Consider the following 13,258-nt stretch of genomic DNA (forward strand, 5'->3'; position numbering starts at 1 on the left):
AGGTGGGCTTCAGTGTACTTCCAAGGGTAGGGCACACCTTTACCACATCAGTTCTGGAGTTGGACTGAATCAGCAAAGAGAAGGCAGTTTGCTGCTGTCCTTCATATGTCTTAGATGTGTGACCAAACTTCGAGTTGTTGTGGTTTAACATGTTCTGTGCATCAGCTAAGATACAGTAAGTTGCATGAATTTTTTAGATGTGTTAGAAACATGAGGTAAAACTCTCACCAAAATTTCAAAATCACATTTTCTTTAGCAACACACCCATACATGCATGCTCAGGTAAATCATAGTGATTTGTTATTCTAAATTAACTCTTTCTTGTATCTGGAAAAATGAGTGCGAAATGTTCCGAGCCATTCTCTGAAAATCAGAGTCTGATGTCCTCTACACCCTCACAGAGAGTAATGTCTCTGTTTTCCTTTGCATTTTGCTTCCTGATCATGGCTAATTTGTTCTGCACAGGGTATCTGAATAATTTAACTCCTTTACTCTATTCACTCAGAGAGTCTGAAGGACTTCCTCTTCCTTCTTTTACACTGGGTAAAATATTTCCACCATATAAATATCCTCTGTGCCAACTACATTTTAAACTAGATGGAGGGAATCAATATAACAGAGGCAAAAGCAAAAATGTTCAGACAAGTGAGGAGAATATGAAGCATATCCTTTTCTTGCTGCTCCTACTGCACGAATCCTGCTTCATGAAAAGGCAGCTCTCTGGCTTTAGAAGACGTACCTCCCAATTACTTCTCTTCACACATTTTTCCTCTAACCACCTGACCCCTTTCCACTTGTAGACTGCTGCAATGAGAAAGGATGTTCCCAAAGAACACTTTTTGCTCCTCCATGACGCATAGAAGGGCTTCCTTCAACCTAGTCAATCTTGTTGAGTAGCTATTCCATAGAAGTGTGAAGCTGTCCCTCTGGCCTTCGAGGCCCTGTGTGCCTGCTCCAAGCCCCATTCCCTGTGATGGAATGTCCCGTGCCTGACAGATGCCCCAACTCAGAGAAAAAAAGGAGTCCTTGCACTCATAAGAGTCCATGCAGTCGTAAGAGAGACCATGATTACAACACTCAGTACCACTCCCCATCCATGGCAATGCAGGCTGCCTCTCTACTTCCACATGTTCTCCCATTAATAAATTCTGATTTCCATAAAACTCATTCCAGTCATGAGTTGTGAGACTGCTTTAGGTTCTGCATTAGTATCATCAGCGTTGCCAGGGGTTTACTTAAGCCCTCTTTAAATATTTGATAGCAGTTGAAAATGTCTCAGCTTAAATACCCTGGCTGTTCTCTGTTTTGCCCATTAACCTTCAGAGAAGCCTGCTGTCTTCATGAAGTCCTTGGATGATGTTTTTGGTGAGGAGCGAGGTGTGATTAAACTGGAATGTGAAGTCTCCAAAGAGAAGGTCAAACCTGTTTGGAAAAAGGATGGTGTGAAGCTCACTTCTGGTAACAAGTATGAGCAGATACAGTCTGGGAAGACCCTGTGCCTCCTTATCCATGACCTTGAAAAGACAGATGCAGGTTTATACACATGTGATATTGGCACTGATGTTGCCAAGTCAAAGATCAGCGTTCAGGGTAAGTATTGTAGACGATGGCCAGTCAAGGGGTGTTGCAAATACGGGTGGGCTTGGTCACTTTTTCTCACACCTATTCCTCTATGAACTTCACATAACATGGTGGTGCCTAAATAATCACTTTTACCCTTTGACCTAAGCATATCTGGTGTTCCACTGAAAATCCTGTGTCAAAAAGCAGTGACAATGTTTCCTTCCTGAACCTTCCTAAAGTGCAGAAATCCTCCCAGAAGAGCAAATGATTTCTCAGTGCCCCCCCAAATAAAAACCAAAACAAAAAGCCAACCCCCCCCCAAACAAAACAAAACAAAAAAACCCAGGCAGCTTGTGTTTCACAGCCTTGAGCTATTAATTCATATTTTATTGTGGGAACACAAAAGGAGTACAATGTTGTCTATTGAAGAACCCAGCAGTTCAGCCTGTCCGCTAATCCTCGTGGCTGCCTGAAGGAGAGAGAAGTGTTCGTGGCTTTCAGACGCCTGTTGATAAAGAGACCAATTCTGAGTTTGTCTGAGCTGATCACCAGGAGGGGTAGGATGGTAACAAACTCACAAATACAAGCACCCCATTTCTCATATCATCATAGAGAAAAACCTCACACGACATCCCAGACGCTTCCTGTGTGACAGCTTTTCTCCTCTCAAGCCAATTGAATCTTTACTCTTCTCCACCGAATGTGCTATTCTCCATGCAGTCCTTCCAGAGCAAAGCCAGGAAATTCACATGCCCCTTTTTCCTATAGCTTTGTGGTGATTCTGAGTGGATAACGTTTGAGAAATCCTTCCCATGTCAAATACATCTGTAGGGAATGCAGTGCTGTCCTACCAATCCAGTAGGTAAACCAGTCTGATGAGCTAAAAATGTCAGTACTACTACTCACATCAATCATAACAAGCCTTTTCTCCTTGTATTAACCCAGTTTTTGTCTTCCAGAACTGAACATTGGCATCACCAAACGGCTGAAGAACACTGAAATCCAGGAGGGAGAAGATTGCACTTTTGAGTGTATTTTGTCCCATGAAAGCATTGGCGACTTCAGCTGGACGCTGAACGGGAGCAAAGTGGAAAGCGGTGGGCGATTTAAAGCCTCTAACATGGGTCGGAAATATATGCTCAGTATCAAAAGCGTGATTCCTGATGATGCTGGGGAAGTAATTTTCACTGCCCGAGGACTAACCTCCAAGGCTTCTCTGGTTGTGAAAGGTAATGAGATCAGAAAAGTTCTAGGGTTTGATTTCTTGGGTGTCTTTTCATAAGGTGTGTCAGTAAACCATGAAGGCAAACTCTTGTTATGATCAAAGTGAATAGTAGCCTTCTCCATGAGCCTTGAAGCACTGAGGGGTTTCCTTAAAAACAAGTGAAAGGCTAAAACTTTTTAAAGGTATTTGAGAATTGCAGAATACACTGGGTAGTGTCATTGTACAATTACTAACTAGACCGTGTGCATCAGAAATAATCACCCAAGGCTCCCTGGCTGTTCAGTGGAGAGAATAAACAGGTAGCTTTCACACATAGTTCATCATCCGCAGTTAGACTTATTTAGAAGAAAATAAATCGTTCCTTGAAGTCTGTTGCCTGCAATTAGCAGATCAGTGCTGTCTGCAGAGCTTCCCTGGAGTGAGTGCCTCTGCTTCACACCTCTATAGCGTAGATGTCTGTGTTCAGTGAGATAGATCCCACCATAAATGCACGCCTACAGTAACTTCAGGGATCACAAAATGATGTCCCCTGAAATGGATGCCATCAAGACACGTCCTCACTTCCTGTAAACAATAATCTTCTCTGAGAGCCCATAACTGCGATTAATATGTGCTAAAGAACAAGATTGCTTTTTCCCTCGCTTCCCTAACATAATATGAATCGTTCATCGGGGAATGTGAAATTTGGACTGCAAAACCCTCAACCATATAGTGATCATGATAATGATTTTTATTCAGAGTTCCCTTTTATTTTTTTCGTTCCCCCTCATTACCTCAGAAAAACCTACAGAGGTTACAAAACAGCTGGAGGATAAAACATCAGCAGTGGGGCAAGACATCAGCCTGAGCTGTGAATTGTCAAAACCTGATGAGAGCATCAGGTGGTACAAGGATGGCAAAGCAATCCGAAAAAGCCAGAAATATGACTTGCACCAAGAAGGAAAACGGGCCATTCTGATCATCCATGACTCCACAGTCAAGGACAGTGGGGAGTACACCTGTGAGACAGAGGACTTTAAAACAAAAGCCAGGGTCACCGTGCAAGGTCAGTTGAAGCATGCACAGGGTCTGGCATGTACAGAAGTTGGGGTAAATATCTACAGCCTGTGGGAGATGTTCTTCTCTTCTATATTCCTAAACAGGATCAATTTTTAGCGTTCAAAATATGTCATGGGTTAACAGGGTTTTTTTAAAAAAACACCTCTGAAAAAACCACCTTGTGGGTACTGAAGAATCTTATGTGCTATGTAATGAGGCAATGAAAACTGGCAATTTGTATTAGGCTTTTTTGAATATGGGTGATCAAAATCTGTACATGATCTGCAAGACAAGACCTCACCAGTACTCGTGCAACGGCATTAAGCTTTCCTGGAAATATTTTACCTGATAAGTCCCATGAGGGGAGGTGGACCTGGTGGTGTTCTTAGATCCATTCCATCTGATAGGGTGAGAGGAAATGGCCTCAAGCCGCACCAGGGGAGGTTTAGATTGGATATTAGGAAAAAATTCTTCACTGAAAGGGTTATCAAGCTTTGGAACAGGCTGCCCAGGGAAGTGGTTGAGTCACCGTCCCTGAAGGTATTTAAAAGACATGTAGATGTGGTGCTTAGGGACATGGTTTAGTGGGGGACTCAGAGTGCTGGGTTAACAGTTGGACTTGATGATCTTAAGGGTCTTTTCCAACCTAAGTGATTCTATGATTCTACATTCTGTGGTTCTACAAGTGGGGGCAGAGGGGATTCAAGAACACCCTCTATTCTCAGGACTTGTTTGAGTAACAAATCTGTCTCTGTCTTTCTCTCTCTTTTGTTTTTTTTTTCTTCCAGAAAAACCTAATTATTTTGTCAAGGACCTTTCAGATCTGAAAGTCGATGAAAGTGGAACCGCAGTTTTTATGTGCCAGAGTGAGAAAGCTGCATCCTCTGTGGTCTGGAGGAAAGGCATAGCTGAACTCAGGGCTGGCAGGAAATACGAGATCACACAGAAAGGACAAGTCCTGCAGCTGACCATAAATAACTTGGAGAAAAGTGACAGTGACACTTACACCTGTGACATTGGTGATGCCCAGTCCAGAGCCAAGCTAGTCGTGCAAGGTATGTGTGAGAGGAATGTGATTCTGCATCCTGTTTCTCCACCAGGAAATGTTACGTGCACAGGCAGAACGATTTCCCAGCGTAGGGAGATAGCAGATCTGATTTCTGGCTCACTCTGAGTCACGTATATACACTGCACAGGACATGTGGACAAAAATATAGCAACATGGAGCTGGCCGCGCAGAGCAATTTGTCAGTTTGAAGCAATTACATCTGGAGTACTTTGGGTATGACTTAAAACCCAAAGTGCTGATGTGAGGAGAGGCTGGTATTCCTGCGTGAACGCACCATGGATATGATTCAGAGTGCCTGCTATTAGACCAGGGAAAAATTATTCTGGCTGCAGGCTTTTCTCCATATCCCTTGATGCCTCTTTCCAGTAGTGGTTTCTAAGAGGGGATGAGTGAATGAGTGGTCCGGGGATCTTTAAGTGCTTAATGTCCCTCTGCACCTTAGACATGAGTGTACCCTCCAGCTGAAGAGTACAACCCAAGCAGATTTTATCTGATGCTACAGGCAGTGAATGAGCTGTGGTGGCCAACGCTAACAGCAGAGCAGTGTTTAAGGGGAAAGAGTGAGGTCTGCCGGTTACTGCTCCTCACAGTTCCCTCGCTGGAGCCCCAACTGGGAGAAACTCCTCATCTGAAATAGATGAAGCGATGAAGAGAATAGGAGGGACAATTCAAGAATAGTCTCATAGAGATGCAGCAACCGTGTCCACTTATTATTACAGTTAGTTATTAAAGACTAAGGGGGTAAAGCCAGACTCCTCCACCTCTGATTGCCTTGAGAAGCAAAGTGTGCTTAATCCTGATCATGGCCTTAGGACATGAGCTACCTGAATTTGCTGTGAGGTTTCTAACACCAGCTTTTCCGAGTGAAAAACAGTTGCCTGTCACAAAGCTCAAGACAAAAGTAAAAATTCCCTGTACTGGTTTTGTAAGTAGGAGCAACATCAGATATATCTTGGTATACAAGGCTAACCTATTTTATTTATTTATTTAGAGTTAGGTGTATATCTATCTCTATTTATACAGGCAGGTTTTCAGGGCTGTTGTTTCTCTTTACTAAAGCTGCGGTCCAGCCAGACACTCTCTCCACTTCCCACTGTGTTTATGGTTGGACTAAGCTCAAAGAAGATGGGGGCTGGGTGGTCCTATCCCATAGAAAGTGAGTTGCTCTGGAAAAACAGAGGAGTTGTCATGGGAGAGATTATCTGCTTAGTGATGTCTAGATCCCAGTGATGCCACCAGAGACTCATCCTTTCAGCCTTTCCAAGCAGTTTCATTAGGAGAAACTTTATAATACTGGATTTGCACTCTACTGGCTACTTGTTCTGCTATATGTGTTCTGGTGCTTTGAAGTTGTCTTCATCCTATTTTGGTGTGTGTCCTGTATATATTATCTTCCTGTGAATGGTTTTTGTGTTCAATAACAGAGGAATTGTGTTTCAGTCTTCTGTATCATGAACGTATTTCTTTCTTGAAATACTCACGTGGGAAATCTTGGAGTTTTCCATATCGATATTCATGCTAGAAACTGAAGATTCCAGTAATTGATGTATCTATGTTCCTTTCAGGCCAGAAAGTGCTAATAACAGAAGACCTGGAAGATGTCACTGTGTTAGAAGGAGAATCTGCCATGTTCAAATGCAGAATCTCTCCTGTAGACTATAGCAAAGTGCAGTGGTTTTTGGATAAAACCCCACTCCATACCAATGAACTTAATGAGATCCAGTCTCAGCCTGGTGGATATCACTTGCTAACGTTGATAAAACTCTCACTGAAGGACTCGGGGGTCATTACATTTGAAGCTGGTGATAAGAAAACCTCTGCCAATTTGGTTGTTAAAGGTAATTCAATCATAAAACCTGCAGGAGAGGGAAGAATGTGTAGAAATAACAATGGGTTAATGTGGGTAGGTAAAAAAAAAAAGAAAAAAATGCTACAAATTTGGCCCCATCATATGTATATCTGCATATGTTCAACAGTAGCGTTATCTATGTAATGAAGCTAGGGCTTAGTTACACTGCAGTGTTGATACGTTGGATGCCTTGTCCAGTTTTCCTTGAGCCGAGCTGATTAGATGATGATAAGTAAGGAAAAATCAATTAGTTCAAGGAAAAACAGAAGTGTAACCCATAAGTTTTTAATTTAGTGTTCATTGTTTAAAGGCAGCATTACGTGTGTTCTCTGCTATTCGTTGTTGACATGGAATTGTTTTCTCTGGAAAAGTTAAACTGAGTTAAAACTGCAGTGTTAGTCTACTTCTATAGTGAGGGAATAAAATGAATGCCAGACAGCCCAAAAGTGCAGGATTAGAGAGGTGTTTTCTTACTGGAAACATAAATATTTCTCATTGCTTAGAGATGTAAAAGACACAGTCTCCACTGTGTCAGACTGTATTCTCATTCTTTTCAGAATCACCACCTTTCCTGAAAGGACTTCTTTTTCCTTCAAAATTTGCCGAAATTTTGACATGCTGCAGAAATGCAAATAGATTTTTCTGAAGGAAAATAAAAAGTCTTATTTGCAAAAGGCCAATTCCTTTTGATAATGCTAATCTGTGATGCTATAGGGGACACACACACAAAAAAGAAAAGGTTTTGATCTCCTGATTGATTGGATTTTTATGGATTAAAATGCATTAAGCCGGGAGGGATAAGATAGGGCTGATTTAGCTATTGGTATTTAGCTTAGGCTACTTCTGTAAACTGTGTAGAAAGACCAGCACTTCCAGAGAGCAGCTCAGCTTTTCTGTTCTAATGACTTATTTTGGAAGTGAATATCTGGTCTCAGGACATGCCTGTAACCTTCCAGTGGTTATAGAGACATGACCAGTCTGAGCTATCTGCCTGGTTTGTAGATGATGGGATGAGACTTTCTCTAGATGACTGGCTTTGAGAAACCCGTACTGTGCCTCACTTCATTCAGAATTAACTTTCCACAATCAGTCAGAAGGTTCAAACTAATCAGCTCATATGTAAAAGGGCTTAGGAAAATCGTGTCTCCGTCTTGTTCATATTTAGCGAGATGCCAGAGAAATCTTATGATCTCCAACAGGTCTATTTTCTTCCCAGTCTCTCCCAGACGGCGTTAGATATTTACTAAACTACATATTATGGCAGGACTGGTGCCTTCCTGAGAGCTTTATAGTCATGAACACCAAATCATTTGTTACTAACCTTGACCTGTAAGTTTGATACAAGTAATCTTGGATGTAAATCTCACAGACTACTTGTGATCTGAAAATCCACACCTCTTCTGAAACATCTCAGACGGTTTTTATGTGATTCTAGAGAAGCCCTGCATCTTCACAAAGGAGCTGGTTGACACTGAAGTCACTGAGGGAGAGGATGTGATCCTTCACTGTGAAACCTCCAAATCAGACAGCCCTGTAAAGTGGTGCAAAGATGGGAAGAACCTTAAGAATTCTTCCAAGTATAACATCAGCCGGTCGGGATTTGAAGCCAAGCTTGTCATTCACAGGGCAGAAGAAAGAGACAGTGGCAGATATGAGTGTGAGGCTGGAGCAGCTAAAAGTAGTGCGGTTATTACTGTCAAGGGTAAGAACATTTGGAGTGATGGTTTGGGTCCTAACTCGTCATCTAACACCGAGGTCAGAGTAATAAATAGAAATTATAATGAACGTGAAACTATACTGAAAGGGAACCTCATGTCTTTGCACCACAGTGCAGGAGAGGTTCTCATCAAATCATCTGGGTCAGCACCCAGAGATGTGACAGAAAGGAAAATAGGAAAATCCTTTACCTTACCCAGTTTTAGCTCTGTGAAATTTAAGTGCCTAAGCTCTCTGGAGCAGAGAGCAATGGGTCAGGAGAGAACAGTGGGCATCTCTGGTGGGAGACCCACCCAGCCTAGGAGGTAATCCAGACAAAGGATTAATCACCTTCTGAAGCTGTCTGCACTGATGGCTGTCTCCAAGGGGGGAGCTTGTACACCCACATTTGTCTGGGGAATTGCTTTAGGCAGCCAAATTTATTAAGAGTAGTGCACCCAAAGCTTTTATTCCAAGGATCGTGATCAGACAGGAGGTGCTATCTGCAGGGCTGTAGTCTAAGCTGGAGCAAAAGTCCGCTCAGACACAAGACTTTAACGTGCTTCCTTGAGCACACTGGGTAAGCACCATGTACGTGAGGTAAGCATTGGGTCTGGGCAGTGTCAGAACCAAGCTTACCTGCTACGCACGTTATAATTGCTCCAGCCTGTTCTGAGTCACTGCTCCAGCCTGAGGTTGAGGAGGAGCTCGGTTCCTGTGAGCAAAATTGTTCATTTACATGGGCAGGTTCAAGCAGATACAGGGAGGATGTTAATGGTGGGTTTAGCCTGACGAGTGGATATCCTGCGTGCAGCTCTTCTTAGCATGCTCCGGAGGGGCTGACTAGAAGCTGCACACGGATTAGAGAAGCCAGCGTGAACAAAAAGCATTTGGGTTGTTGGAATAGTCAACCTGAACCCCACAGCATGAAGAGGGAAGGCAAGATGCTCACAGTATTGATCTAGAGCACAAAAATCATGCCAACTTAAGGCTGAGAAATGCTGTACAAGGAAAGAGAAGACCTTGACGATGTAATGAAGAAGAGAGCTGATGGTTAATGGTCCAGTTTTGCTATGTCTTTCATTAGTACTAGGATGCTTTCTCAATACCCGTTACACCAAAAAGAAAGATCTATATTGGATTTAGTAGGACCTGGATCTCACCCATAATGAAGAGGAATTTTTTCTGTTAACAAAACAAAACCAAACCCACTTATAATGTGTGTTAAACAGCTCCATTTTTCCTATCACAAAGAAGGGTGTGGGTAGATGCAGGATTTAAACAAATCACCAGTAGATGAGAAGAAGTCAAGTCATAAGGATGCCTACAACAAATTACACTGTTGTAGCTTTCCTTTATCTGTTAGGGTCCTATTGGCACAGCAGAATGGAAAAACAGCAAAAAGAAGAAAAAAAGTCAGTAGCCATGTGGCACTAAGTGTCCCCAACTAGAGTTAAGAGGGGAACAGAAGAATTGGCTGTATTTTTCAACAGCCACAGGGCAACGGCATCATGGAACAGTAGCTGACTGGCATATTCATAAGACAGCAGAAGCCAGGAAGAAATTGTGGGTTTTTTTCATGACCTGAGGGGAAAACAGTTCAGCTGGGGTTTTTTCCCCCCCAGTAAGTGCCTCCTCTACCCTAGCTCGCCTTAAGGCCTTGAATCCCAGGCTGTGATAGAGCCTGCACAGGAATTTCCACAGGGCCCCTTTCATATACAGCTGTGCTTTCCTCTCTGTGTATGCTCTGTGCTGTTTTTGAGTCTGTGTTCATGTCTGATAAAACTATGTTGTGGGTTTTTTTATAACGAGAAATCAATACTGCTGGCAGTGACAGAAAATGCTTCGCCATTTCTTTGCGTCCTCTGTGTTATGTGCGAGTTGACCTCAGTAAAGTTTTACGTTTTTGTGCCAGTGGTCCAGCTCTGACCGCCCATCTGCAACACAGTTTGTGTCATTAATAGGAGGGCAGCATCTGCCACTAATGTTAATAGTGACAACAGTAATGGTCGCAATGTCTTCAACAGTACAGATAGTGGTTAAAAGGGAAAAAACATATTGTCCTAAATATTTTTTTGCTGCTGTAGAGTGCTGGCAGCCAGATGGGAGTTGTAAAAATCTGTTTACTAGTGTTTTTCCATTCCTGTGGTTTTCCATCTGAATAGCAAAGTCTGAAATGTAAAGCAAAAAGTGATTTCCAATCTTGTGTGTTTCCTTAAACATCTGCAATCTTCTTTTTCAGAAATACCAGTTCTTTTCAAGCAAGAGCTCCAAAATGAAGAAGCTAAAGAAGGAAAACAAGTCAAGCTGACCTGTGAGCTCAGCAAACCTGATACCCCAGTGAAATGGATGAAAGGAAACACTGTTCTCTATGCCAGTGAGAAGTATGAATTTAAGCAGCGTGGTACTGTGGCAGAGCTCATTATCCGAGATGTCAAATCAGTAGATGCTGGGGAATATACCTGCAGCACTGGGGAACTGAAAACCACTGCTCGGGTGAAAGTAAACGGTAGGCAGAGTTGTATATGTTGTCACGCTTTCTTAATGCATTGCTTAACAGGTCTTCTATTAAAAAAAAAACAACACAGCACTTTGTGACGGTACCATCTACAAATTCATACATAAAATTTAACGGTAACATTGCGTACTTGTAGGCACCTGTATATATTTCATTCATGTGATCTCATGCAATGTGTCTGGGATTTTAAATCTGTAACTTCCCACTGAACAGAAAATAAGCGCAAAGGGTTCATTTTCTGTACCCTACGTGCCATAGTTCCTGACCTATTGGCTTTTTTACATGGCTGTGATTAAGACTGGAGTTAACAGTTGGATTAAGATTGAGATTAAGATTGAGTTAAGAGTTGGAGACCAGGAGCATGGGAGCACAAGAAAAACATGAAAACATAAGACAAGTCCAGTCCCTGATTAAGGTTTGGACTCCCAAACTCCCCAAAGCATCCTTTCTTAAAGGCTCTCAGATGCTGTCCGCACTCCCCAGTGCCATTAAACAAATACAGTACCTTTAGTAGCACAGCAAAAGTAGTAGGTGCTGGAGCAGGAAGTGGGAGAGATATAGAGCATGAATACTGTCAGAGAGCCCTGCAGAGCAGGGAATTTGTTAGGTGAGGATGCTTAGAGGACGCTGAAGGGGTTATTAAAGATGAAAGAAACTTCCCACACACTCCTAGGAATCCCTAGTGAGATGATAATATCTGGTGGAAAGATTTCTTCCTGCTCCCAAGCAGAATCACTTTGATGTCATGTAGCCGTGGGAGGGTCTAGGGTGGCTCTTCTCATTTGGAAAAGGACTAGTTTTAAGGGGTGACAGCCATTATGGGACACTTGTTGTACAGCAGGTCAAGAGGGCATGTCCTAATCCCTGGCTCTGTCTTCTAGCTGTGCCTGTCCTTTTTAAACAAACCCTGGAGGACACAGAAATGGAAGAGGGAAAATCTGTCTCCTTGCACTGCGAACTCACGAAAGCTGATGCCACTGTGGTGTGGAAGAAGGGAGAAGCCACGCTCCAGGCAAGTGCCAAATATGAAATGAAGCAGAAGGGGACAGTGGCAGAGCTGGTGATTCATAACGCAGAGCCAGAAGATGCGGGAAGATACACCTGTGACACTGGAGACCAGCAGACCACAGCCCAAGTCAAAATCCATGGTAGGAATAAGACACCTGCTTGTGACCATTTGTTGTTGCTCTTGCCGTGGTCTTGCTAGCTCCTGCACATTTACAGTGAACATTAAGATAAAAAAGGGTCAGCACAAACAAAAGGCAGCTCTGGCTGGGTTCCTTTTGTTCTCTATTTTCTAGGGCAATAACTTTGTGCTAAATCATAGCAATCAAATATCCTTGATAATAAGGTATCTTTCCTTGCCTCTGAAATAACCGTTCTGCCTTCTGCTCTGCATAGAGGCGCCCGTCTGAGCTCTAAGCCAGGAGGTAAGAAGGGCCTCAGCCACACATTTTGTTAAAGAATATGCAATTCTTTTCTGCACTTTCTCAGCAAGTTTTTCATGTGTCCGTGACCAACAGCATTTGGGCAGCAGGAGGGTAATTACTTGGATATTCTAATTATTGGGAAATAATTGTATTGTTTTTATTTCCTCCCAAACATCATGGAGGGCTATTGTAAAGTCAAGTAGAGTCCTGGACATGCAGGTAGGTCAGAGTTTATTAGCTGTGCCAAGAGAACTTGTTTTGGCTTTAAGTCCCATATGAGGTCACCAGTTGGTGATGATGCTCCTAAAGTAAAATGAGAACGCTTCATTCCTCAGCCTTCTCTGTGCTCATCAAAGAAGAGCTGAAGAGCGTGGAAGCTGTGGAAGGTGGCACGGCCACCCTGCGATGCCAGCTGAGCAGAGAGGCCCCTGTGGAGTGGAGGAAGGGGCATGCTATTCTCCGGCCAAGTAACAAGTACAGGATGAGACAGGAGGGCACAGTGGCTGAGCTGCTGATCCACGATCTGGACCCAAGAGATGCTGGAGACTATACATGTGTAGTGGGGAACAAAAAAACCACAGCAGCCTTGTCAGTGAATGGTAAAAAGTCAGAAATAATCCGTGAAACTCTGGAACGTTTTTGTCCATCCCTTCCCTCCTCCTCTCTGCACATTCCTTCACAACACCTACCTTCTCGTCCTGCTTCCACTTTTTTTCATCCTTCCACTTTTTCGTGTCGCCATGTCACTCCTTTCCACAATCTCCATCCATGATCAGCTTTCATCATGCCCAGTGTTGGATGTGTGTGTCTGTTTTGTTGTCTTCTTACCTTTCCTCAAGTGAAGGGTGCTGACATGCATGTATGTTTTCCT

At 43.0% G+C, this 13,258-nt stretch overlaps 1 protein-coding gene across 1 annotated transcript in view; it reads left to right on the plus strand.

Annotated features, from left to right (window-relative positions):
- OBSCN (obscurin, cytoskeletal calmodulin and titin-interacting RhoGEF) overlaps positions 1–13,258 on the plus strand; it is a 197,682-nt gene that overhangs the window by 70,196 nt on the left and 114,228 nt on the right. The window contains exons 32-40 of the mRNA XM_075082169.1: positions 1,324–1,590; positions 2,523–2,792; positions 3,567–3,833; positions 4,615–4,881; positions 6,461–6,733; positions 8,180–8,446; positions 10,682–10,948; positions 11,839–12,105; positions 12,723–12,986. Coding sequence (XP_074938270.1) covers positions 1,324–1,590; positions 2,523–2,792; positions 3,567–3,833; positions 4,615–4,881; positions 6,461–6,733; positions 8,180–8,446; positions 10,682–10,948; positions 11,839–12,105; positions 12,723–12,986 — 2,409 coding nt within the window. The remainder of the gene's footprint in view (positions 1–1,323; positions 1,591–2,522; positions 2,793–3,566; positions 3,834–4,614; positions 4,882–6,460; positions 6,734–8,179; positions 8,447–10,681; positions 10,949–11,838; positions 12,106–12,722; positions 12,987–13,258) is intronic.

Source organism: Phalacrocorax aristotelis, chromosome 2 (genome assembly GCF_949628215.1).
Source record: "Phalacrocorax aristotelis chromosome 2, bGulAri2.1, whole genome shotgun sequence".
Lineage (NCBI taxonomy): Eukaryota > Metazoa > Chordata > Aves > Suliformes > Phalacrocoracidae > Phalacrocorax > Phalacrocorax aristotelis.